The sequence below is a fragment of the Notechis scutatus genome, chromosome 3 (genome assembly GCF_049901735.1).
Source record: "Notechis scutatus isolate UNSWTSFEM ecotype Mainland chromosome 3, rNotScu1.2, whole genome shotgun sequence".
NCBI lineage: Eukaryota > Metazoa > Chordata > Lepidosauria > Squamata > Elapidae > Notechis > Notechis scutatus.
In genome coordinates, this window is record NC_142011.1 from 55,109,521 (window position 1) to 55,135,290 (window position 25,770).

At 36.6% G+C, this 25,770-nt stretch overlaps 1 protein-coding gene across 3 annotated transcripts; it reads right to left on the reverse strand.

Annotated features, from left to right (window-relative positions):
• Positions 1-6,887: 6,887 nt before the first annotated feature.
• Positions 6,888-25,141, reverse strand: LOC113418936 (adhesion G protein-coupled receptor E3-like). Of its 3 annotated transcripts, XM_087960036.1 has the most exons (20): positions 25,015-25,141; positions 23,912-23,947; positions 23,013-23,096; positions 21,942-22,031; positions 20,865-20,954; positions 19,796-19,885; positions 19,375-19,506; positions 18,583-18,674; positions 17,485-17,577; positions 15,885-16,053; positions 14,559-14,681; positions 13,879-14,075; positions 13,260-13,418; positions 11,936-12,130; positions 11,369-11,604; positions 11,138-11,198; positions 10,492-10,583; positions 10,174-10,342; positions 8,915-9,013; positions 6,888-7,634 (listed from the first exon to the last, which is right to left on the reverse strand). In XM_087960036.1, exons 1-20 carry the CDS (start codon positions 25,043-25,045, stop codon positions 7,575-7,577), a joined length of 2,298 nt encoding a protein of 765 aa, XP_087816162.1. In that variant the 5' UTR covers positions 25,046-25,141; the 3' UTR covers positions 6,888-7,574. The 3 variants fall into 3 exon arrangements, with proteins under 3 accessions (XP_087816162.1, XP_087816163.1, XP_087816165.1); XM_087960037.1 differs by lacking the exon at positions 21,942-22,031; XM_087960039.1 differs by lacking the exon at positions 20,865-20,954.
• Between the last annotated feature and the right edge of the window lie 629 nt (positions 25,142-25,770).

The following is a 25,770-nucleotide window of genomic DNA, read 5'->3' on the forward strand; positions in this document are numbered from 1 at the left end:
TGATAATTAATACCTAGAATAAATAAAATGGAATTATAATAGTATACTATATACTATAATTGTCTTTATAATACACTTTAACAAAAAAGGTACACCATGACAGTTTGATTTGGTCAGACTGGCAATATGAAACATTTCTTTCTTCCTCCTTTTCTCCCTCTGACCATGGTTTGTGGGAGTGAATAATTAACTGATTATAGCAGTTAACAGTTAAAGAATAAAGGAAATAAAAAGGGCTCTGAACACTTCATTGCATTAATATACATTTCCTAAAATCAGAGGGAGATGTATTAACATTCACTAAAAAACACTACAAAATTATTTGCTTAGTCAATCCCAGGCTTCAATCAGAGCCAAAATTCTGCATGAAAAGTCAAAGTTTGTCATCCTCTTCATCTCTTTAATGCTCTTTAAATAGAGAAACTGGACAGGGTGTTTTCACTATGTGTACTGGGTATGTAAATGTTTATTTGGTTTTTTTTATATTAGCTGCGGTGGCGCAGTGGTTAGAGTGCAGTACTGTAGGCTGCTTTTGCTGACTGCCAGCTGCCTGCAATTTGGCAGTTCAAATCGCACAAGGCTCAAGGTTAACTCAGCCTTCCATCCTTCTAAGGTGGGTAAAGTGAGGACCCAAATTGTTGGGGGTAATATGCTGGCTCTGTAAACCACTTAGAGAGGGCTGTAAAGTGCTGTAAAGCAGTAGAAGCGCTAAGTGCTATATGTTAAATTGATAACCACCTATCTCCCTCCCAGAGGGACTGTGGAATTTAGTAGGTCTACTAAACTTGTGCTTTACACAAGAAAGATACCGGTGTGTTTCAAGATATTTTCTTTGTAGCCTAACAGTATCCCTGCACCTCCTTCTTTAAAAGAAATCAATACATAGTAAAGGAAAAAAAAATAGGAATAATATTTTATAAAATGAAGTACAGCATCACTGTGATTTTCAAGAAAGACACTGGACCCCTAAGGGCACTAACAGCATATTTAGAAATAAATATGTCTCCAGCATCCTTGTTAATCCAGAAGAATAAATCATATTCACAGAATAAATGTTGAGGGATACAGTAATTGGAAATATATCCATCTGCCAACCTTCTTAAATTGATTGGAAAATCATGGTTTAGGAGTTCATCCTGCTAACAAAATTTACACTGGGAAATGTCAAATTGTTGGCAACCATTTGTCTGAAATAGTATAGGGTTTCCTGCTTGAGCAGGGGCTTGGATTAGAAGACCTCCAAGGTCCCTTCCAACTCTGTTATTCTGTTTATTTAGCCACCAGCAGGGGTGGGATTCTACCAGTTCGCACCTATTTGCTAGAACCAGTTGTTAACATTCTAAGCAGTTCGGAGAACCAGTTGTTAGAAGAAATTACTGGTCTAATCCTGTAAGGAAGGCAGGAAGGAAACATTCTGGTGTTGCTTACAGAAACTGCCTCTCCATTAACCCTTATTACATGCTTGGCAGGACTAGGCTTCCTGTCTCAGGGACTTCTCTGGAGTTTTTTCCCCCTCCTTTGCTGGTACTTTGCTTGTGTGGAGTGACCATTCAGAATTACAATGGCACTGAAAAAAGTGTCCTATGACCATTTTTCACACTTACGACTGTTGCAGCTTCCCCACAGTCACGAGAGGCCAGGCGAGGAGATGCGTGCCTTGATGGGAGTGAGGTTGAGTTGGCCACGCCCAGACAGTCACATGACCACCAAGCCACGCCCACCAACTAAGACACGCCCACAGAACCGGTTGTTAAAAAAATTGAATCCCACCCCTGGCCACCAGTTTCGGAAAACAAGTAGAGAGGAAGTCAACACAGCCAGAATGAAACTCCAGTTTACCTGATCCAGGCTGGTACACAGGGTTGAATTCTGTCTTAAACATACTTGGGGCTGCCTATTTTGGGAATGGAGAAAGTGCACAAGACCAACTGAAGACTGGACACACTGTAAATGAAGAGGAGGAGGAGGGGGAGAGTTGTCATTATGAGGAACTACAGATGCTGATTATGACAAAGATGCTGGGCAGTCTGAGATTCGGATAGTTCTTTATTAACAAAAGAATTTTGGGGTCAGAGAGTGACTGAAGACAATGAGAATATTATTTGATTTTAAATCAGGGGTCTTCAACCTTGGCAACTTTGCTGGCTGGAGAATTCTGGGAATTGAAGTCCACCAGGCTTAAAGTTGCCAAGGTTGAAGACCCCTGATTTAAATAATTGATGAAAGAGCCTTTCAGAATGATCATAATTTGAACACTTGCTAAGGGCAGGGCTTTTTTCCTTATTCGAAACTATATTTAAAGACAAAGGCATGTTTCACAATACAGCTCTCTCTATTTTTCAACGTTTAGTTGAAAAAAAAAATTCTTACTGAACCATGACCAACGGAAATAGGCTCCAGATGAAACATCATCTTTGGTTCCTCATATTTTCTTCTTGTTTTCTTTTTATGAAATTGATCTCATGATTCCTCAGTGCCTTGTGGTGGGGGTATCATAATGTAAGACAGTATACAGACAGCGCAGACAATCAAAAAGTTTAATGTCCTCCAGTGATGCCTTGATTGGAGCCTGAAACCAAGGGACGGACAGTAAATGCGGAACTTCCCAAATTATTATTTGTCTCTTCTCAGCACAGTTTGCTATTTTCTACAATGGCCCTTTCAGAAAACAGAACCTTTCTGGTGAAATAGTTGAGAATTAGTGGTGGAGCAGTGGTTAGAATTCAATACAGGTAATCCTCGACTTACAACAGTTCATTGAACAGTTCATTCACTGCTTGTAATCTTTGTGAACTGTTGCCTTCTGGCAGAAGATACAGAACAATTAAAACTTGGACCACATGTTTTCCGAACAGTTTTTATCCTAGAGCAGGGGTGGGATTCTACTGGTTCTGTCCGGCTCTGTAGAACCGGTAGCTCTGAAGAGCAGCAGACATAGAACCGGTTCTATGTCTGCTGCTGTTTTGGCCCACCCGCCCACCTGGGCTCTTACCTGACCTTTATTTCCTGCTTTTTCAACCTCAGCTGCCATGCGAGGCACAGCTGCGGTTGATAAAGCAGGAAGAAAGGGCTTTTTCAAACGCTGCTTCCCTGCACGCAGCACTGCTCAGCTGTCCAGGCAGCAAGCTGACAAACATTTACACACACGTGCAGCATGCAGGGAAGCACATCATAAATCACCAAACTGGTAGTTAACCCTGTCGGATCCCATCCCTGTCTAGAGCTATAACTGCACTTAACAATGAACTTAAGGACCACCATCAGTGAGCTGTTGGACAGCGTTACTTGGTCTTTTTAGGGGGCAGAAAATTTGGTGGGTGGGTGGGTGTTTGGGGACTGTCATGTGTGTGCATGTTGGGTCTGGTCTCTCAGTGTTATGTGAATTTCATTGTATGTATACTGTGTACATACATACAATGACAATAAAGAATTCAAATTCAAATTCAAATTTATTTAGTGACTGTTCAAAGTTCCAATGGCACTGAAAAAAGTGGCTTATGACCATTTTTCACACTTATGACTGTTGCAGCATCCCCATGGTCACGTGATTTACATTCGGATGCTTGACAACTGACTCACATTTATGACGGTTGCAGTGTCCCGGGGTCATGTGATCATCTTTTTTTGACCTTCTGACAAGCAAAGTCAGTGGGGAAACCAGATTTACTTAACCTGGTTACTAATATAACAATCGCAGTGATTCACTTAACAAATGCGGCAAGAAAAAAAAAGTAAAATGGGGCAAAACTCACTTAACAAATTTCTCACTTAGCAACATAAATTCTGGGCTCAATTGTGGTCGTAAGTCGAGGACTATCTGTATTGTAGGCTAGCTCACTGCTCACTGCCAGGAGTTCGAATCTTATCAGGCTCAAGGTTGATTCAGCCTTCCATCCTTCCAAGGTCGGTAACATGAGGACCCAGATTGTTAGGGGTAATATGCTGACATTGGTAAACTGCTCAAAGAATCCTGTAAAACACTATGAAATGGTATATAAGTCTAAATGATATTGCTATATGTACTGTATATGAAGGCAGAAAAGCCAGTTATCTTAGTGTGTGTGTGTGTGTGTGTGTGTGTGTGTGTGTGTGTGTGTGTGTGTGTATACGCATAAGGGGGAAGTAAGATCATAAAGTTTTGATGGTTAAAACAAACTATATTTTCCCCAAGTCCATATGGAAGTCCTGAAAAAATTGTACCACTCTATTTTCAATCACCGTTAGAGATTCTCACATTTCAGTAGGACTCGGTTTCTCATTAGACCTAGAGAAAACCAAGCAGAACTTGTCAACGTTGCAAATTTCCTGAAAAAATGTTTTGTGATTCAGGGTTCAGCCTAAATAATTGTGCAATTTGGCCTCGGATAATTTCTCCATAAATATTGGCAGGAATAATGAAATGCTGATGCTCTTACAGATTTTTAAGGGTGGGAAAAATTAATAATAATGTTGGTTGTGCGTTTTGTGCGAAAGATTAGAACAACTTTATTTTGATTCCTATAATTCGTGTTGGATCTCTGCTATAATTCTGAAAAAGTACCAAAAATATAAGAACCTGTTTAAGAATATATATAATACAGTAACCAGAAAGATCTGTAACATATTACAATCTGTTGGTTAAGCATCTATCCATATGGGAAGATTCTTAATATTTGAAGTGGCTTTAAATACTGTTCCATATTTCATATGGTATTAATGAGCCCCCCCCATTATATTTCCAAAAATGGGAGGTACTGAGAAGTTGCTTGGGATCCGAGAACAAAAACAAGCATATACTTTCACAGCAAAGGTATATAAATGATTTGCTTTCTTTCTAGAAAATATGGCTTCATCATAAGGAATCTATGATCCAAATGCTGCCATGTGGACCTTAATTATATTAAGTTGTTCTTCCTATTTTAGAACAAAGGGCTGTCTTATCTCTTAGGAAGACCTTCAGAAGTGAGATCAATCCCTGTTTATAGGTTTCACTGCGTTGTAACTAATTAAGAAGCTGGATCTTGGTGGATCATCTGAAACCATGCTGAAAAAAAGAATTCTTTAAACCTGTTGAATATAAAGCAAATATTCACAACCAGTAAACAAGGATGGAGGGCAGCAGATTCTTTTTGAATATTTCCTGATATTCTACTATAGAAGATAATTATCTTCATGTAGTATTCATGCAGTCAGACCTTCATAAATCTGAATACCCTATGCCTTAAGAATAGTAATAATTTACCCCAAATGATAAAATACTAGCTAATGGATATCTGAAGTAACCAGCATTGTCTTGTTTTCCTAGGGTTTTTCCTCCCCTTCCATTCAAATTCTCAGAGACTGCTTGGACTAATTCCTACATTTTGCTTGGCAGGATTTTTCAGAAATGACTTGAAATTGCCTCCTTCCTAGGGCTGAGAGAAAGTGACTGGAACAAGGTCACCCAGATGGTTTTGTATCCAATGAGGGACTAGAATTCACAATCTCCCAGTTTCTAGCTGGATGCTTTAACTATTACAATGAACTGGCTCTCAAAAAGGAATTACAGTCATGCTTTCTCTAAAGACATTTTCAACGTGGTGGTGGTGGTTATGATGATGATAGAGATTGGAAGCTCTTTACGGAATTCAGCAGCAGAATATATTGTAGCCAGACTGTACGCCAATTACAAAGAACAAACTCTCTGTAGTAATGGTATTCATCATCAATACAGTTCAAGAAATAGAGATCTACTGAATAATCTGTAAAGCAAAATTTGCTACATACTATATAGAAATTTGCAGTTTTAAAAAATTGTTTAGAGTTCAGTTTGCTTATTAAAGACATGTTGCCTGACATTGTTTAGGCATATTTCTTGATTTGGGTTTATGGGACAATGATTCCTAAAGTGGAAATGCTTGTGCAGCTCCATAGTTGGCTTTGTAGTATTTATCCCTTTATTTATAAGATATCTCCCTCTGTCCTTGGGGACATGACAGAGACCAGATCTAGTTTCTCCATCTATACAGTTCCAATATGTTTCAGGAAATTATTGCCTTACCAGAAAAACAAAAAGAAAAACTACTTGGTTTAACAAAGGCAGAATGAAATCAACTTGAGCCAGCAAAAATCCAGCCCCACATAACTAAGGCAAACTTAATAAGGAAAATGTCAACAATGTAATCTTGTAAAGCTATCCTTGAAGTATGTTTTCCTTGTAATGTGTATATACTATATGTTAGATGCTTGCTTTAGAGTGATTTTATTGTGATTGGTAGTGAGCTGTAGCCTTTGATCGCCATTTGTAACTTCCTTGCACAAGGAAAGTCAATGGGAAGGCTAACAGAGGAGGTGGCAAATTGTTTTGGTCAGTTGCTCTTGCAATTTTTTCTCCTATCCATGACCAGCCTCCACCAGCTCTCCCAAGGTCTCCCCAAACCCACATTAGATTCCGCTGGCTGTCAAAGTCTCATTCTGCTTCTCCAGGCTTCCACGTTGTCCTCCCAAAAAATTGTGTGGTATATCAAACTAGAACCTCACATCTTGCTTCCTGGATAATTAGCAGCCAACTGGATATTAGAATCCATCAATCAGTCCAAATTATTTTGGGCATCATGATCATTCTATTTATCCTACAGTGGGCATTATAATTTGAGGCTTCACATTAAAATTGAATAATAGCTGCGGCTAAAAAAAGTAACCAAAAATACTCAGTGACATATTTAAATATGATTGATATTTAAAATACCAACATTCATATGCATGATGAATTATGGTGTCAATGAGCTTTGGACCATAAATCTCAAGATACTTTCTTGACTTAACCACTGGGAATATACAAAGCAAACATACAAATGTAAAGTATATAAAGGGAAGGGAAGGGAAGGAAGTAAATAATACATGTATCAAATGTCAGCCAGTGAAATTATAAATTCAACTACTTAATGTATTGTTCTTATTATAAAGCAAAACAATAAAGTTTACCTATGTGGAGTATAAATCACTTAACTTCAATGTCTTAGCAATATATTGTTCCTCAAAAACCAGCAAAATCATGGCAGAAGAGTGTTCTAAATATTCCAACACAGGAAAGAGTCATATCTTGAGAAAGATGTACGGTAGTTAACTTGATGGTTCAAAGAATGACTCTTGGTTTACAGTGTTGCCACAAGTGAAACTGCCTCTTTAAATAATTTGCAGAACATTATCTATATCTACTTGAGAAATAAAAACATTTTATCCAATACTCTACCTACAAAGATGCATAAGAAGCCATTAGGAAAAATACTGACAATAAATACAAGATATATGAAAAAGACATTTAAATTCATCCTGCATTATACAGTTATTCAAGGCTCTTTGTTTTTAATTTAACAAAATATCCACTAGATATTATAGTTAGTGGCAAGCAGATAACCTGCCCCCTCTATATTTTCTTTCTGGTTAAGTGAGTTAAAACAAGGAATGGGTTGGGGGGGAAAAGTTCTCCACTATAATTTGAAGAGAATGTGGCTCCAGAGATCAGCAAGGAAAGAAAATTAAAAATGGCTGAATATATCCCAGTTTTCTTCAGTTTCATTCAAACTGAACAAAGAGTCCAAAGGAGAGACAGTGTGCTATGATGGTTCTTCCCATTCAATCTTCTGGTTATGCTCTGCATTACATGGTTCATTTTCCTGGGGAGAAAATACACCCTTTAAAAGTTTGCTTTATAATGAGCAAAAGGTAAAAACAATATACAATAGTAAATGAAGACTGGGCTAAAATCTTTGTTTACTGAGCAAGCTAAACTAAAGAAACCACAAATGCTATTCTTTACATAACACAGTATCATATTTGTATCATAATCTAAGAACAATCTCCACTTTTTAACAACTTGCTCAGATGCTTTTCACTTTTAAGTGAAATGACAGAATTTTTGTGGGTAGGCAGGAAAAGTTCAATTTTCAGTTAAAAATTAGGACTTTGCAAATAAATGAATGCATCCCCTACAGAATTTTCCATCAAATGTCAGCTCTCTAAAATATTTGAATCAAAGGCAGAAAATATTATTTTAGCTACCGGATTAGTTCAGCCCTCATTTAATGACTGTCTCCTTTAGCAGGAGTTTAAATTTTAAACTCCATTAAGTTTGCTTTAGTTTGCAGTTACGATGGTGATGAAAAGGTAACTTTGCGACAAATCCTTACATTTATAACCTTTGCAGGTCTGTAAAGCAAAGGAAGGCTGAAATAAGATTGTAAACACAGTTGCAGTTCTACTTAGTGACCTGGTTCAATGACCGTGCGGTTACTGTGCTTGATTGGCCAGCAAACTCGCCTGACCTGAACCCCATAAAGAATCTAGGGGGCATTGCCAAGAGAAAGATGAGACACATGAAACCGAACAATGCAGAAGAGCTGAAGGCCTCTATTGAGGCATCCTGGTCTTCCATAACATCTCAGCAGTGCCACAGGCTGATAGCTTCCATGCCACGCCACATTGAGGAGTAATTGCTCCAAAAGGGGCCCAAACTAAGTACTGAGTACATATGCATGCTTATACTTTTCAGAGGTCCGATATTGTTCCATGTACAATCCTTGTTTTATTGATTGCATGTAATATTCTAATTTTGTGAGATTGTGGATTTGGGGTTTTCATGAGCTGTAAGCCATAATCATCACAATTATGACAAATCACAGCTTGAACTATCTTGCTTTGCATGTAATGAGTCTATCTCATATATTAGGTTCAGCTTTTAAGTTGCATTACTGAAATAAATGAACTTTTGCATGATATTCTAATTTTTTGAGTTTCACCTGTAAAAATGGTGTTTGCATTGTAAGAATTAAATGGGTTAGAAAAACGATTCTACTGATGTTCTGGACATATAGATACTGCCTGTAATAGGCATCAAGGCTGGTTACCCCTACCACTGCAAGTTTGATTCAATCTATCCGTCTCACATGTATCTTACCGAAGGACTGCTGATGGGAACAGACGTCATAGTTATCTCAGAAACAGGAGGTCTGATGTCTTTGGTGCAACAAATCAAATGCCAGTAAGCTTCTCTTACCTGAAGATCCAAATACAAAGTCACTCAGAAGAATAATCTTCAATGCAATTGCCCCTGTTTGGGGAATTGTTTGTAAGTATGAAAAGTGGGTTAACGTTTAACATTTTTTAAAAAACAAAACTGAATATTTCAATAACTACATTATCATCAGATTTCTTCTCTTTATTGCATTTTCTTAAAATTCATCTTTCTCCTAATCAATCTATTTTTAGCCCAATCTTTAGTACAGGTAATCCTCAACTTACAACCATAATTGGGTCCTGAATGTTAGTCATTAAGCGATGTGGCAATTATTCAAGTCATCTCACGACTGGAGCCAATTTTATGATCATTTTTACTATGGCCACTGAGCAATCACACAGTTGTTAAGCAAATCAGCATGATCCTGAAGCAAATCTAGCTTCCCCAATTGACTTTGCATGTGGGAAGCTAGCTGAGAAGGTTGGCATATCACAATTACATCTCTGCAAGATGTTGCAAGGATTGAAAATGCAAGCTGATTGCCAAGTGCCCAAATTGCAGCCATGTGCCTGCAGGGATAGTGTGACAGGTTAGTTCAGGATAGTTCATAACTCACTTTTTTCTTACACTGCTGCAACTTCAACCATCCTTTAAAAAATGGTCATAAGTCAAGGGCTACCTGTAGGGAGATGACATTCACATCCTAACCATTACATTCCCCCCCCACACACAAACAGCTTTTTTTTTTTCTTCTATGAGAGAGAAACTGGTAGATGAGGGCATGGACCATTTTTGTACCAGGAACTCACAAAATCCTGAAGCTAGTTTTGAAAATATGGACTGTAAGAATGTCTATGGAGTTTCTCAATCATTTAGTTGTCCCAAAGGTGCTTTTTCAAGAGGCAACTGGATTTTCTGGATTTTCTTTGAAGACATTTTGCTTCTCATCCAAGAAGCTTCTTCAGCTCTGAATGGATGGTGGGGAATGGAAGGATTCCATTCCAATGAAATCCTTCCATTCCCCACCACCCAGCCAGAGCTGAAGAAGCTTCTTGGGTGAGAAGCAAAATGTCTTCAAAGAAAATCCAGAAAGTCTAGTTGCACTTTGGGACATGGACCATAAGACTTTCTATTGTAATCTAACTTTCCAAATTGTGTTGTTTGTTCAAAGTGCAGGCCTCTGGTCTTCTATACATCACCTTTTGGTTGAGTAAGCAGTGCACCAGGAAAATGAAGATTCCCTGTACACTGTTGAAGATGGTGAACATGTATGCCATAACGTCTTCCAAATGGCCATATTGAAAGAGGCCAAAACACCAAGTCACACCCAGGATGAACACATGGGCTATGGCCTTAAACATCAGTGATCTACAACAATAGCAAAAAGTTAACCATCCGACATTGTGACAAACTTCATATGGTCTGGAATACTATGAAAAAGAATTTTGTAAATGTTTTTTGTCAAATTGCCAGGATCATACTGAACTCCTAGTTTCATATTTTATGATTGATCTTACCTGGTACTTCTGACTGCAGATATCTCTGAATTGAGAGAGGCCAGTTTTTCATGCAAATTCTTCAGAATAAGACAGAAAAGCACTAAATTGACCTTTGAGGGGGGGGGAAATAAGTCTCAGATAAATATGATAACAACAACAACAAGAAATAGATCATGCCCTAAGACTAGATAAGCTGAAGGAAAGAAAAGTAAAGTTAGTTTGAGTTCCTATACTTTGCTAATTGATTGTTTTAAGTAATTAGATGTTCACTTCTATTTTAATTCCAGATGAATAGAAGAAATGAAAGTTTGCATCTTGATTCAAAATGTTTTTCTCCCACTTCATCATTTCTTTTCCTCCCCCAAAAATGTTCTTCCTAAAGTATAAAATTCCAGCCATTGGCAAAATATTGAAATTCATGAATTCCCTTTGTGTAACGGATTTTCCTACATTATTTTAAATGTGGTTCCCAAGCAATGACTTTTACCACATTATTTGTGAAAGATACATCATCTTGTAAAGGCTGAAAACCAAAGAAGGATGGTGTATCAGATTTAGCTTCATTGATATCAGGTTTTTATTTTTCTTCTTAGTCATTTTAGAAGAAATGTTATATAAAATTCATTTCTCTGCTGTTAAAAAGAGAGTGGCAATGCTTACTCACCACAATTATCACACAGACAGGTCCTGTAAAACTCCAGATAAAATTTGGATTAAGCCAGCAGCTAAAGGGAAGAAATATCATTAGGAAAAATTTAGACAGACATGCAGACACTTCAATATATTGTTCAAAATTGCCTTTCTCTGAGTAATGCTAGCAATTGTGTTCATGTAGCTTACATTTTGGTGGCACCAGGCTGAGGGAAGCAGCTTTTAACCATATGCTCAGGCTTACCGATAAAGTGTCCCAAAGGCTCCAGGATTAATTGCTGCAGAAATAGCTACAATCAGGACAGGAAACCCATAACCAATGAGGTACATAGATATCTTCATATACTTGCTGGCCCCGCTGTAATTTGCAACTTTCAAGTTTCTGACAATGAGGTAGAGATTGATAGCTTCCAAGAACATCCAGACAAAGCAGGCCAAAAAAAGATACTTCAGAATTCCAGTTATGACCGAACACAGGATCTGAATAAAAAATAAAATGTTATTTCTTTATCAGCATCTGATTTTTGAATTGTTGGTTTTGAAAGAAAATCAAGAAAGGGGAACAAATCATATCTCTTGACCCTCATGTTTCCAGTAATAGAGCAGCAGGAAAGATCTGTGCAAAGTAATCTTTCTTTCATTTCAGGTAGGGAAATATTATAAAATTAATAAAAAAGGTGAAAGAATTGCAAAGAAAACTGATTCAAATTATTTAATCTAAAGAAAAAAGAAGACTTTAATTTAAACTGAGTAGGAAGCACACTCAGAGGGGTTCTCTCTCCACTAAGCAGAGCATATTCTTCTGAAATACCTTGTTGCCAGTTTTATCTATTCCAATTATGAAGAGGAGGTCTGCAAAAAACAGGCAGATGCACAGTTGTAGGTGGATGAAGGTGCTGCTGTTGTGGCTGGAGCGGCAGAAGAGGAATGTGACAATACACAGGAAGAGACAGATGATTGAGATGGACAACCCAAGGAAGCTAATAATGGTGAGGATCAGATCTCCCTGGAAAGAGAAGTTTTCAACATTATATAAGCCACTTTTTAATAAGAAAGTTTGTCTAGACCAGGGGTTGCCAACCTTTTGGACCTCAGGGACCACCAAACTCATAATTTTAAATCCCACAGACTAGAGACCCTGGGAAAATGCCAAAAAAGACTGCAGGAAAATTCCCCACCCCATTTTCCTACCGATCGATCATTCTTTATTTGGGATTGCAGGATACCGTCTCCAGGTCTGTTCTCAGTGGGAGAGCGAAAGAGAGAGAGAGAGACTTTTGGGTTCATGTAAGGAAAACAGCAGAAGCAGCAGAAGTCTTTCTTTCCCTCCCCCAAACTCTGCCAGAAACGAGTCTTTGTGAGACTTGTCACACCAGCACAGCCTCTTGGAGCAGGATGTCTTGCAGGGTCCCAAAGACTCATTTCTGGCAGAGTTTGGGGGAGAGAAAGAAAAACTTTTGCTGCTTTCCTTACATGCAGTCAAAAGCAAGAAGAAAGAAGCAGAAAGAAGTAGCCCGGTGGCCAGGCAAGGCGCGTGGGGCAAGTAGGGCAAGTTCCCCACTCCACCCTTTCCCCCTCCCCTCACTACCTCATGTTGTTTGCAATGCAAACAATGCAAGCCTTATGTTCCCACGGGCCATGTGGGCAGCACAGCCTTTTGTTCCCATGCAACCTGGATTAATTGCTTTGGGGGTGACATTTCTCTGAGGACCATCAAAATTTCCTCACGGACCACCAGTGGTCCCCGGCCCACTGGTTGGCAACCACTCATCTAGACCATAGATACATTTCATCTAGACTCTAGACAATAGATCTGACTTGCATATAAAAGCTATCCTATTACCTGACTGCTTTTGTTGTATTGTGATTGGAAACAAAGTGTCAGGATCTTTAACTCTTGAGGCTTACAAGCATTTCTTGGTTTACTTTTCTATATATGAGAGGAATGGCTATGAATAATTATGGAAAACTCTACAGTATGTTCAGTAGAGAAATGTTATTCTATCCCAGCTTCAACAATAAAAAAATATCTTCCTTGACAAGAGCTGGACACAACAGATATTTGAATAAGTGAGGAAAAAACAACATGTTGTTTACCACGATACAGTTCTGAGATGTTTTCAGAAATTACATACTCGTTTATGAGTTGTGGCCATCAGCACAGCAAAACTGGACAGATATTGGCAGCTGCATTCTGTATGGGTGATGTTAGAAAAGAGTCGTTGGCAACCATGGTCAGACAAGGCCCCAGAATTCAAGTGGACACAGAGAACCTTTTCCTGGGCCACTTTATTCTGCAAGAGGGAAATAATGTTGATGGGAAGCAGGGAGGAAATCTACTTATTTACTTTACACTCTACATCATAGTTATTGAATATTAATAAGGAAGCAAGTGTAAGACAACCAAAAGGAACAATGTGTATACATCATAGACCTTATAGGTGAGCAGGCACTGCAGTAGTAACTCATGTTAATCCATGGTGGCAAAAAATAAAAAAGATTCTGGTAGCACTTTTTCCAATAACAAATATTATTAAAAGACATATGGTTTAATGAGCTGCAGTCCACAGAATCATATGGTGTTTTTTTTTTTAAATAAAAGGTGCTATCAGACTTGTCTTGAACGACAATAAGATCTATTGAAGGCATTTATTCAACTTTACATTTTCCTCAATATTCTGCTTTCTTTCTTAATATATATTCATAAGATGGATAGAAAAAGAGGATTGGTTTCCCAAGGCTTCATTTACATACCTGGAGATGCTGAAAGGTGAGATTAACCGGGGTAGAAATATTTGTTATCTGGTTGCTGGTGAAAATGCTTACTAGCCTAGAGTTCATGTGAACATCTTTCAGTATTTCATTGCCCTGGAATGTTCCATTCTGCAGTAAAGTCTCTTCTAGGAGTGATTCCAACCCACCATGTGATATAAAAGCCACAGCAATTGGATCTGTAAGTGGCAGAAGGAAGATCAGAGAGCAAGATAACGTCAAATAAAGAGTATGTATTTTCCCCAGCTTGGCAAAATCTTGATATAATGAAAGGATCAATGTAGGACCATATATTTACTTCCTGGTAAAATAGGTGCTACCAACTACTTTCTTTCTCTTAAGGCAGAGGTCTTCAAACTTGGCAACTTTAAGACTTGTGGACTTCAACTCCCAGAATTCTCCAGCCAGCTAATTCTAGGAGTTGAAGTCACAAGTCTTAAAGTTGCCAAGTTTGGAGACCTCTGCCTTAAGTCCACCTTTCCCAGTTTAGCATTTTACAGATTTTGGATTGAAATTTCCCTAATTCAAACCAGAGCGAGGAAAGTTTCTGTGGGTTCAAAAATCATGAGGTGCAGCTGACAGGGAGGGAACAATAAAGCAGATTATAAAAGTAGTTTTGGATCTACTCTTGGTAGAAAAACCAAGCAAACTATGAGCAATACCTGTGATCATGGCAGTTACTGCCATTGCTCTTGGGTGGATGGCAATTTGATCTCCTTTAGCTTTTAACTTGAGTGCGTCATTGTTTTCAAAGGATTCTGGACTGATGAGATTTGTTTGGATCCCTGGAATGACAAAGAAATGCTGAATGGATCTAATAAATGCAGGTCATTTTTTAAAAAAAACCTGGAGCTAATAACAAATAAGACATTTATTTATTTTATTTATTTATTTGTTTGGTTGTCATACATGTACAAGATAACAAGTATAAGTATAAACATAAACAAGAACAAAGGGAGTAAATACAGATAAATTGGGACAGGGATGGTAGGCACACTGGTGTGCTTATGCACACCCCCTTTAAGGACCTCTTAGGAATGGGGTGAGGTCCACGGTAGAAGTTTCAGGTTGAAGCTGTGAGGGGTTGAGGCTGTAACAATGGAGTCGGGTAGGGCATTCCAGGCTTTGACCACTTTGTTGCTGAAGTCGTATTTATTTTAAATAAATATTTATTTCTTTATATTCTATTGCTTGTCTTTGCATTATATTGAATTCCAGTATGATGTGGTCACTCTCACCCAAAGTTTCAGCAATTTAAACTCCTTCTATCACTTCTTTATTAGTAAGAATTAGGTCCAGTATAGTTTTTCCTCTAGTTCCCTCCTCTACCTTTTGGATGACAAAGTTGTCAGCTAAGTTGGTTAGGAATCTGTTCGACTTCCCACTTGCTGCAGAGTTTGTCTCCCAGTTGATATCAGGGTAGTTAAAATCTCCCATTACTATTGTGGTATGTTTTCTACTTACATTTGTTAATTGATTAACAAAGAGTTCATCTATTTCTTCTGCTTGGTTGGGTAGCCTGTAGTATACACCTATAGCAATGTCATTTCCCCCCCCTCCCTTTATATTGACCCATATGGATTCTAGGAGGTTTTCATCCTTGGTTTTGTGTATTTCTGTAGAGATGAAGTGATCTTTTATATATAATGTTACTCCACCTCCTATTTTGTTATTATTTTATTCTTATTAACTATTTTATGTTTTCTAACATATCTTTAAACAGTAAAAACTTTAATATTTCATAGAAAAATGGGATGCAAATTTAATAAATCAAATGAATAAATGAAAAATAGCTTTGATTACTAATATCCAGATGAATGAAGTCAGAATTATAGCTTGCCTGTATAAAGCACAATAGGAAGATATGCTAACAGCTGATGAATGAAAGGAGACTCAGATAAAAAAAAATCACTTATAAAACATACAGTAAAAGTAGAAGCCCTTTTTTCCTTCAAACTGTACTATTATCTAAGTAGTGGAGTTCTTACCCATGGAGTTTTGATCCACATTCTGTTCTCCTTCTGCAAAAGTTATTGATAGGGCAACTGTACTTATTCCTTCCATTAACAAGGACAAAGTTGTTAAAATTTGTTTCTTTCCTTCAATATCCCAGAGGGAATGGCTGTCAGAAATGTTTTCAAAGGAATTCATCAAGTCCTGCGGTATTACAAAAAGCAAATAGATCTCTAAACCATGCAAATCTCACTTATTTATCTATTTTATATAAACAGTTATAAAAACTGCCAATCTTGAACTAAATTGTGAGTGTCTCACAATTCTCAAATAAAAGAATATGTAGCTACAACAAAACACAAACAGTGAAACCCCAAAAACCTGGCGCCACAGCTAAATATTTCAATGCAACCCACAACATACTCTTTTCATGCCAATCTCATCCTATACCAACTTATGGGGAGAGCCTGTCTTAAGTACTTTTTGGAAGGGTTGCAAATGTGGGGTCCGGCCAGACTTCAGGAAGAAGCATGTTCCATAGGACAGAGTCTGTCACAGAAAGGACACGCTTCCTAGTCTTGTAAGGGTTAAGAAGGTCTTGCAACGTTTAAGAAAAGGGACTTAATCCAATTAATGGGGCAAATATCCTTAGAGGGAGATGGTCCTGCAAATAATCTGGCCCGATAGCCATTTAGAACTTTAAAGGTTTTACCCAAACTTTTTTATGAATCCCTTTTGAGAATAATGCAGAAAACACTTGATTGGTTCATACACTATTCATAACCAAAAGATGGTTTGAATGACTTGCAGCCATTAACACTCATTTCCTAAACAAACATTGAAACAAACTTTGGAACAGAGCCTATGTTTATGGTTAGTGACCTAAATACTTCACCTGTTCATTTAAAAAAAATGGGGAAAAAAGCCCTCAATTGTCACAGTTAGTTTTAAAAAGAAAACTATTTTATTCTCTTTACCTGTATTTTTTTCAATATTCATCACATACTGGATCACTGGCTAAATGTCTTCTCAGTGCTTTTTAGTTTTTTTGTTGTGGATTTCTTATTGTAGATAACCAACTTTATGAATTTTATTTGTGCTAGTATTTCTTTTAATTATAAACAAAAAATAGCCCTGAGATATATGTAGAACTAATAAAGTTATTAAGCATTTTATCAGAAAGTATTATAAAACCTTATACTATACATCATCTCTTAATATTAAAGGTGACATAAGTGTTGATGCAAAGACTAACATCATTCTCTAATGGAAATGTAGTCACTGATGTTGGATTATTAATTATACAATTCTAGTTAGAAAACTGTATTAAACTTCATTGGATTATACCAAGATTAAATAATATTTCTATTTAATTTCCTCCACATACAGAAAAATTAGAATCATTTTCCATTAGAATCATTTTCCCTTTCCTTCTCTTATGTTTATAATGATTTTCAGATATTGGAACATTGCTACAAATTATTCTGAAGCATCATTTGAAAAGCTTATTTAAATGCCCAATTTGTTACCCACCCACTTTTCATTAATATACACAATAGGAAATACATAGGCTTGCTTCTCAGGAAAATGAAATTGTTCTCAACTATGAACTATTCAGTTCTTAATAATTCTCACTTTCAAGGAGTTTTCAGAAGGTATGTCATTTGCACAGAGAGATATCAAGAGTTTGAAGATAGGTCCCATCTCAAAGCAATATGTATCGTTTTTCTAAAAGAAAAGAAAAGAAGAGGATTATATGGTCTTCTCAAAGCTCAATTGGCAAATGGACAAAGAAGCTCCCACACACACACTTTTTAAAGAAGTGGCTAGTTGTGCTGCCATAAATTGGAAACATGGTCTGGAGGCACTTCATAGCCACAAGGAGGCTTATCTACCAATGAATGCCCATTATTGAGCCATTTCTAGAATGAATTCAAAGAGATTGGTGCTATTATCTCCACCTTCTATTCAATCCTTGCTGAAAGCTGAAAATAGTGGTGAAGAAAATATCTAACTGTATTCACTTGTCAAACACAATTAGAATTCATAAATAAGTATGCTTACTCAGGGGCTTTGGCCTTTTTAACATACATTTAGCCCATAAACTGAAAACTCCCACTAACCATTTAGCTCTTTTTTTCCTCCTCTGTTTCAGTTTCTATTGTTTTCATAAATCAGTTAACAAAGTATTTTCTCCCGCTTTTTAAAATAAATTTCCAGCAAAACCCAGAAACGTTTCACTGCATATAAATTTCATTTATAATCATTCTGAGAGTGAGATAGGCAGTACCTAATGTGTAGATCAAGATAGATAGATGTTAGATGATTGAAATAGGATGAGGGAGGAGGGAGGGGGGAGGGAGGGAGGGAGGAGAGAGAGAGAGAGAGAGAAGGAGAGAGAGGAGAGAGAGAGAGAGAGAGATGAAGTCTCCAAGTTTTAACCTTTAGCCACTCCTGGAAGAGTTAAGAAAACTATCTAATAAGTTTTTATATCACAAAATTTAATAAGTGCTCTTAAATTAAAAGTTCAGTTTCATTTCTTCCCTTAGGAAAAAAAGTATTCTCTCTAAGATGTTTTCAAGATTCTAAATCATAGCAATTAACAAATTAATAACAAAGAGCAAATAAAACACAACATAATGCAATACTCCATATTTTACTTCAGCTACATCATCCTATGTTCCCAGTAGTATAAATTTCAGTCACAAAATTAACCCATATTGGTTTCCTTACTTGTTTCCATTCATTTTCACACACACTTAAATTGACATTTTCCCTCACTAAACCTTGTTGGCAGTAAAGGGGATGGCCGTAAAAGGGAATTTCTGTGAAATGAAACAGAAAATTTTAAGTACAATGCAAAATTGTGTGCTTAAAAAGTATAAAATATTTTCATGGCAGATAATGCTATACAGATAGGCATATTGATTGAATAATAATAGTAATTGAATCAAGATTCAAAGACGTTGAATTTGGGGTCCATTATTTCTCAGAGTAGTGGATTAAGCTTTGCAGTTTGTAGTGCAAGCCCTAAAATATGCTCTGATCAATTGATCTTTTTTTTATTTTCACAACAAATGTACAAAAAAGAAAAACATCTTTCAATGTGTATGAATCAGCTTCAACACTTGTCACCAATGCACAACACATTGCAAATCACATCCCATCCCCATATTTCAGAATTCAGTTCGCCATTATTAATCTGTACATCTGATTTCATCAAAGCTGTTTTATTACTGTTTTAAAATAGAATTTTAAATACGTATTTCAGGGTTCAGGGAGGAAGAGTCATTTTGTATGGTAGTTGTTGAGACACTCATGAGGACATAATTAACCTGTGGGTAGTGGTAGCCACCACAGAGTTCACAAGAGAGGATTATCAAGCACTATCAGAGGCACCTAGTTTGCCACTGCGCGAAACAAAATGCTGAACAACCCATAATGGAAAATCACAGTTCTTTTCTTTGCATTCAATTAATCTCCACAAAATGCAGTTGAAATGAGATGAGGAATAATAATACTTACTGTCATTAATAGTGACATTTGATATGGGAGACACAGATGAAGGAGTAAAAGAAGGATATGTACCACTGTGTTCTTCAACACCGCTGCTACAACAGCAACAACTTTCACTTGGAATGATGAAATCATTAACTTCTGAAAACATTAACACAATGTTTTTTATGAAAAAATTCAAATCAAACATTGTTGTGCCCTTCCTGCTTTCCATCAGAACCATTCAGCATTTACCTTCCCCTGCCCCAAGTATTTTAGAAATATACATAAACAAAGAGGAAAAAATATTATACTATATAGAGTATTTATCATTTATTTCTGTAAAGCTGTGGTACAAAAAATATAGTGGCTAGACACTATCAAAGTTGATGCCAGACAGAGCATAGAACAAGTAAAAGAAATAGTGCAAGATTGGAAGATGTGGAAACACCTGGCTCATAGTATTGTCCATGGTCGAATTCTATTGGATAGGTAACATCATCATCTGGTTCCAAATCGAAATGTGGTATCTTCCCAGTGGCTGGAAGGCAAGAAAAGAGGAAAGTGACAAAATGTGTATTGCAATATCATAATGCCAGCTTTGTCCCTTACATACTGGTATCATTTGCCACAGGTACAAAGGGGTGAAGCTTGCATCATGATGACACCAAATGTTATCCCATTGTGCATTGTTTGGTTAGAACATCTGTGCCAGTGAAGTGTAGCAAAGGAAGCAGGTGACTATCATTACTGACTAATAAGTGAGAGGACAACGAGTAAAATCAGGCATTGGTAGAATTGGATGGAGGAGGAAGTAGAATCAGAACTGGGAAATAGGAAGCAGTCTGCAATCATATCTCTGAAATGCTACTTGGTCTATCCCCAAAGAATGATCTGTGCCAAATGACTTCACTTGGATTCAGAAACGGATAATGGATATGGCTTATTGGTTGCCCACTTGTGACTCCATAATAATTACTAATATGAGATTTTAAATTTAGATTTGACTGTCTATATATGTATGGAATAAAATGACTATATTAGTAATACCTACCACACTACTAAATTTCTCAGACTGAACTGAGTATGGTAGATCCATTTCTAAAGAAAGAATTTTAAGTCATCCAGCACATTGGCATGATGGTGGTGGTAAACAATGATGTTAGTTAATGTTTGTTCAACTTTGATAAAGGCTGTTAAAGTGAGTCTTATAGGTAAACACCATAATGGAAACTGAACTTCATTGCAAAAAAGACACAGATGATCTGACCTTCACAATATAGCTCAGCCAGTGTTTATACCACCCCTTTATTCTACTTACCAGAAGATATTATAAATTCTACCTTTTTCATCTGCTCAGACTAAATGGAAAAAATAATATACTATATACAGTATTTATCATTTATTTCTGTAAAGCTGTAGTACAAGGAATATAATGGCTGGACACTATCAAAGTTGATGCCAGACAGAGCATAGAACAACCCAAAGAAATAGTGCAAGATTGGAAGATGTAGAGAGACCTGGCTTGTAGAATTTTTCATGCTTGAACCTTATTGGATAGGTAACATCATCATCTGGTTCCAAATTGAAATGTGGTATCTTCCCAGTGGCTGGAAGGCAAGAAAAGAGGAAAGTGACAAAATGTGTATTGCAATATCATAATGCCAGCTTTGTCCCTTACATACTGGCATCATTTGCCACAGGTACAAAGGGGTGAAGCTTGCATCATGATGACACCAAATGTTATCCCATTGTGCATTGTTTGGTTAGAACATCTGTGCCAGTGATGTGTAGCAAAGGAAGCAGGTGACTATCATTACTGACTATTAAGTGAGAGGACAATGAGTAAAATCAGGCATTGGTAGCATTGGATGGGGGAGGAAGTAGAATCAGAACTGGGAAATAGGAAGCAGTCTGCAATCATATCTCTGAAATGCTACTTGATCTATCCCCAAAGAATGATCTGTGCCAAATGACTTCACTTGGATTCAGAAACGGACAATGGATATGGCTTATTGGTTGCTTACTTGTGACTGCATAATAATTACTAATATGAGATTTTAAATTTAGAAACAGCTTTGACTGTCTATATATGTATGGAATAAAATGACTATATTAGTAATACCTACCACGCTACTAAATTTCTCAGACTGAACTGAGTATGGTAGATCCATTTCGAAAGAAAGAATTTTAAGTCATCCAGCACATTGGCATGATGGTGGTGGTAAACAATGATGTTAGTTAATGTTTGTTCAACTTTGATAAAGGCTGTTAAAGTGAGTCTTATAGGTAAACACCATAATGGAAACTGGAAGTTCATTGCAAAAAAGACACAGATGATTTGACTTTCACAATATTGCTCAGCCAGCGTTTAATAGCACCCATTTATTCTACTTCCCAGAAGATATTATAAATTTTACCTTTTTCATCTGCTCAGACTAAATGGAAAAAATAATATACTATAAACAGTATTTATCATTTATTTCTGTAAATCTGTAGTACAAAGAATATAATGGCTGGACACTATCAAAGTTGATGCCAGACAGAGCATAGAACAACCCAAAGAAATAATGCAAGATTGGAATATGTAGAGAGACCTTGCTTGTAGAGTTTTTCATGCCTTAACCTTATTGCATAGGTAACATCATCATCTGGTTCCAAATCGGAATGTCGTATCTTCCAAGTGCCTGGAAGGCAAGAAAAGAGGAAAGTGACAAAATGTGTATTGCAATATCATAATGCCAGCTTTGTCCCTTACATACTGGGATCATTTGCCACAGGTACAAAGGGGTGAAGCTTGCATCATGATGACACCACAAATTATCCCATTGTGCATTGTTTGGTTAGAACATCTGTGCCAGTGATCTGTAGCAAAGGAAGCAGGTGACTATCATTACTGACTATTAAGTGAGAGGACAACGAGTAAAATCAGGCATTGGTAGCATTGGATGGAGGAGGAAGTAGAATCAGAACTGGGAAATAGGAAGCAGTCTGCAATCATATCTCTGAAATGCTACTTGGTCTATCCCCAAAGAATGATCTGTGCCAAATGACTTCACTTGGATTCTGAAACGGATAATGGATATGGCTTATTGGTTGCCTACTTGTGACTCCATAATAATTACTAATATGAGATTTTAAATTTAGATTTGACTGTCTATATATGTATGAAATAAAATGACTATATTAGTAATACCTACCACACTACTAAATTTCTCAGACTGAACTGAGTATGGTAGATCCATTTCTAAAGAAAGAGTTTTAAGTCATCCAGCACATTGGCATGATGGTGGTGGTAAACAATAATGTTAGTTAATGTTCGTTCAATTTTGATAAAGGCTGTTAAAGTGAGTCTTATAGGTAAACACCATAATGGAAACTGGAAGTTCATTGCAAAAAAGACACAGATGATCTGACTTTCACAATATAGCTCAGCCAGCGTTTAATAGCACCCGTTTATTCTACTTCCCAGAAGATATTATAAATTTTACCTTTTTCATCTGCTCAGACTAAATGGAAAAAATAATATACTATAAACAGTATTTATCATTTATTTCTTTAAAGCTGTGGTACAAAGAATTTAGTGGCTGGACACTATCAAAGTTGATGCCAGAAAAAGCATAGAACAACCCAAAGAAATAGTGCAAGATTGGAAGATATGGAGATACCTGGCTCATCGTATTGTTCATATTTGAATTGTATTGGATAGGTACCATCATCTAGTTCCAAATCACGAAACATCATCCAAGTGCCTGGAAGGCAAGAAAAGAGGAAAGTGACAAAATGTGTATTGCAATATCATAATGCCAGCTTTGTCCCTTACATACTGGCATCATTTGCCACAGGTACAAAGGGGTGAAGCTTGCATCATGATGACACCACAAATTATCCCATTGTGCATTGTTTGGCTAGAACATCTGTTCCAGTGATCTGTAGCAAAGGAAGCAGGTGACTATCATTGCTGACTATTAAGTGAGAGGACAACGAGTAAAATCAGGCATTGGTAGCATTGAATGGAGGAGGAAGTAGAATCAGAACTGAGAAATAGGAAGCAGTCTGCAATCATATCTCTGAAATGCTACTTGGTCTATCCCCAAAGAATGATCTGTGCCAAATGACTTCACTTGGATTCTGAAACGGATAATGGATATGGCTTATTGGTTGCCCACTTGTGACTGCATAATAATTACTAATATGAGATTTTAAATTTAGATACAGATTTGACTGTCTATATATGTATGGAATAAAATGACTATATTAGTAATACATACCATGCTACTAAATTTCTCAGACTGAACTGAGTATGGTAGGTCCATTTCTAAAGAAAGAATCTTAAGTGATGCAGTAAATTGGCATGATGGTGGTGGTAGTAAACAATGATGCTAGTTAATGTTTGTTCAACTATGATAAAAAATTTTAAAGTGAATCTTATAGATAAACACCATAATGGAAACTGAAGTTCATTGCAAAAAAGACACAGATGATCACAATATAGCCTCACAATATAGCTCAGCCAGTGTTTAATAGCACTTTTATTCTACTTCTCAGAAGATAATGTAAATTCTACCTTTTTTACTTGCACAGACTATTGCAAATCCAATACCTAGAAAAAAATGAAATATTAAGTTTATAGTATATTGGATGTTTTCAAAATACAAGGCAGGCTCCCTAGCTTTTTTGTATTTATGCTAGATAGCTTTTCCATATACTTGATTTGCAATTTCGTTTTTTTATGACTTAATTAAAACATGAATTGTCATTGTTACAATAAAGAAATACCTACTATTTGGACTAGAAATAGGATTCTTGTAATCTTAAGAAAAATGATTAATAGAGTAGATTGTTACATCAGAATGAAAAGACTACGCCCCAAATCATATCAGCATTGTAATGAAATATACTGCTTTTGTTTATATACATAGTAAATTTGTCTTTAAAAATTAGAGGGTTTCAAACAATAGACACAAAGGCTGTGACAAAATCCTCCAGTTTGTCATACAATTCATTATAATTCTAGGAACCTTGCAAAATACTCCTAAAACACATTAATTGCTGAGACCTGAATTCACCCACTGGCTGCATCTGATAATCTCAATCCAAAATTGAGTGTTAACAGAACCTGACCTTTCATTTAAGAGTTTAGAATCAATTCAAGTCAGAACAGCCATTATTGTAAACTTGCATAATAATACAACAATAACTGAGTCACCCATTATTCTGCATCTGATTCTCAAGTATAAAGCTGAACTATCTTATTTTATACATCAAATGCGACCAGTGAAACAAATTTTTACAATTGTACTTAGTCATAGTATTCTTAAGAACTTTAAAGATAATTGGCTTCTCACTTCTGTTTCCTTACACTTTTTCCTTTTTATCCTTCTTTCTATATTCTCTAACAAAGAGAATAGATTTCCTAGGAGTTATTTAACTCTGCCAGCAGGAGACTTATGATCATGGTCTACCAACTCAAATGCTTTGGCTTTCTAAGAGCATCTTATCTACTTCGGTAGCAATTCTCAAAGAGCTCAGGCAGAAAATCATTCTGCCATTTGTGCCTTTTAACTAGATAGAGGATGGGATTTTCTACCTGTGATATATCTCTTCTACCACCCAAGCTATTGTTTCTCACTGTCCTTGGGTTTGTTAACCAGGGAATTGTCTACTCACCAAGAATAAGGACACTGAAAATATTCCTCATCGTCGGCTTAATTGGGAACAAATGACTTGTTTTATGCCAATCAGCCAGAGCATAAAGGAACTACAAAGAGCTTGGAACACAATATTTTAGTAATGTACACTTCCTAAAAGCAAAGGAGGAGGAGTACCATTCACTAAAGGAAGTAGCTTTCTTATTCAACAAAATGTGTTATCCGCAGATTATACAGCTCTAACTAAATCAAGAATTATGCCTGCTGTGTATAAGAGTCACTCAAAGATTTTTTTTAAAAAATGAAAATACCCCAGTATGTTCCTAATGGTCTTCCCTAACAGGATATATTACAAAAAAGAAGAAAAAAAGAACAGAAAAAAATAAAGAAATGTTTTCCTACTTTTTTCTTAGCAGTTATACATACAATTCTATTCAATCCCCTCTAAGATTAAATTATAATTCCGTTCTTTCTATAGCCTATTATTCTAATAATGAAAAACATGTCTCAAAATCATTTCCTTTTTCATACCAAAAAATAAATAAATCTATAAGCGGCTTCCAGTCATTTATGAATGTCAGTAATAACCTTTTCCTAATCAAAGAAGTCCCTTTGTTCATCTCACCAAGTTCAGAAACCATTCCCCCATGGTAAGAATCTTTCCATCTTTGTGCATATAGTAATCTCTCCACAGTAGTCATACACTGAAATAATCTTCTGTGACTCTTTTCTGTTTATGCACTAGTCCTAAAAAGAAAAGTTCTGGCTTCAGTGA

Bases quoted from the DNA above. Each gene is read 5' to 3' on its own strand.
- LOC113418936 (XM_087960036.1), bottom strand. From the start codon at position 25,045: ATGAGGAATATTTTCAGTGTCCTTATTCTTG. The intron at 22,032-23,012 runs GTATCTCCATAT...CTTGCCTTCCAG, and splicing joins TGAACAATACGATGAGCCAG to GCACTTGGAAGATACGACAT. The intron at 20,955-21,941 runs GTCTCTCTACAT...CTTGCCTTCCAG, and splicing joins TGAAAAACTCTACAAGCAAG to CCACTGGGAAGATACCACAT.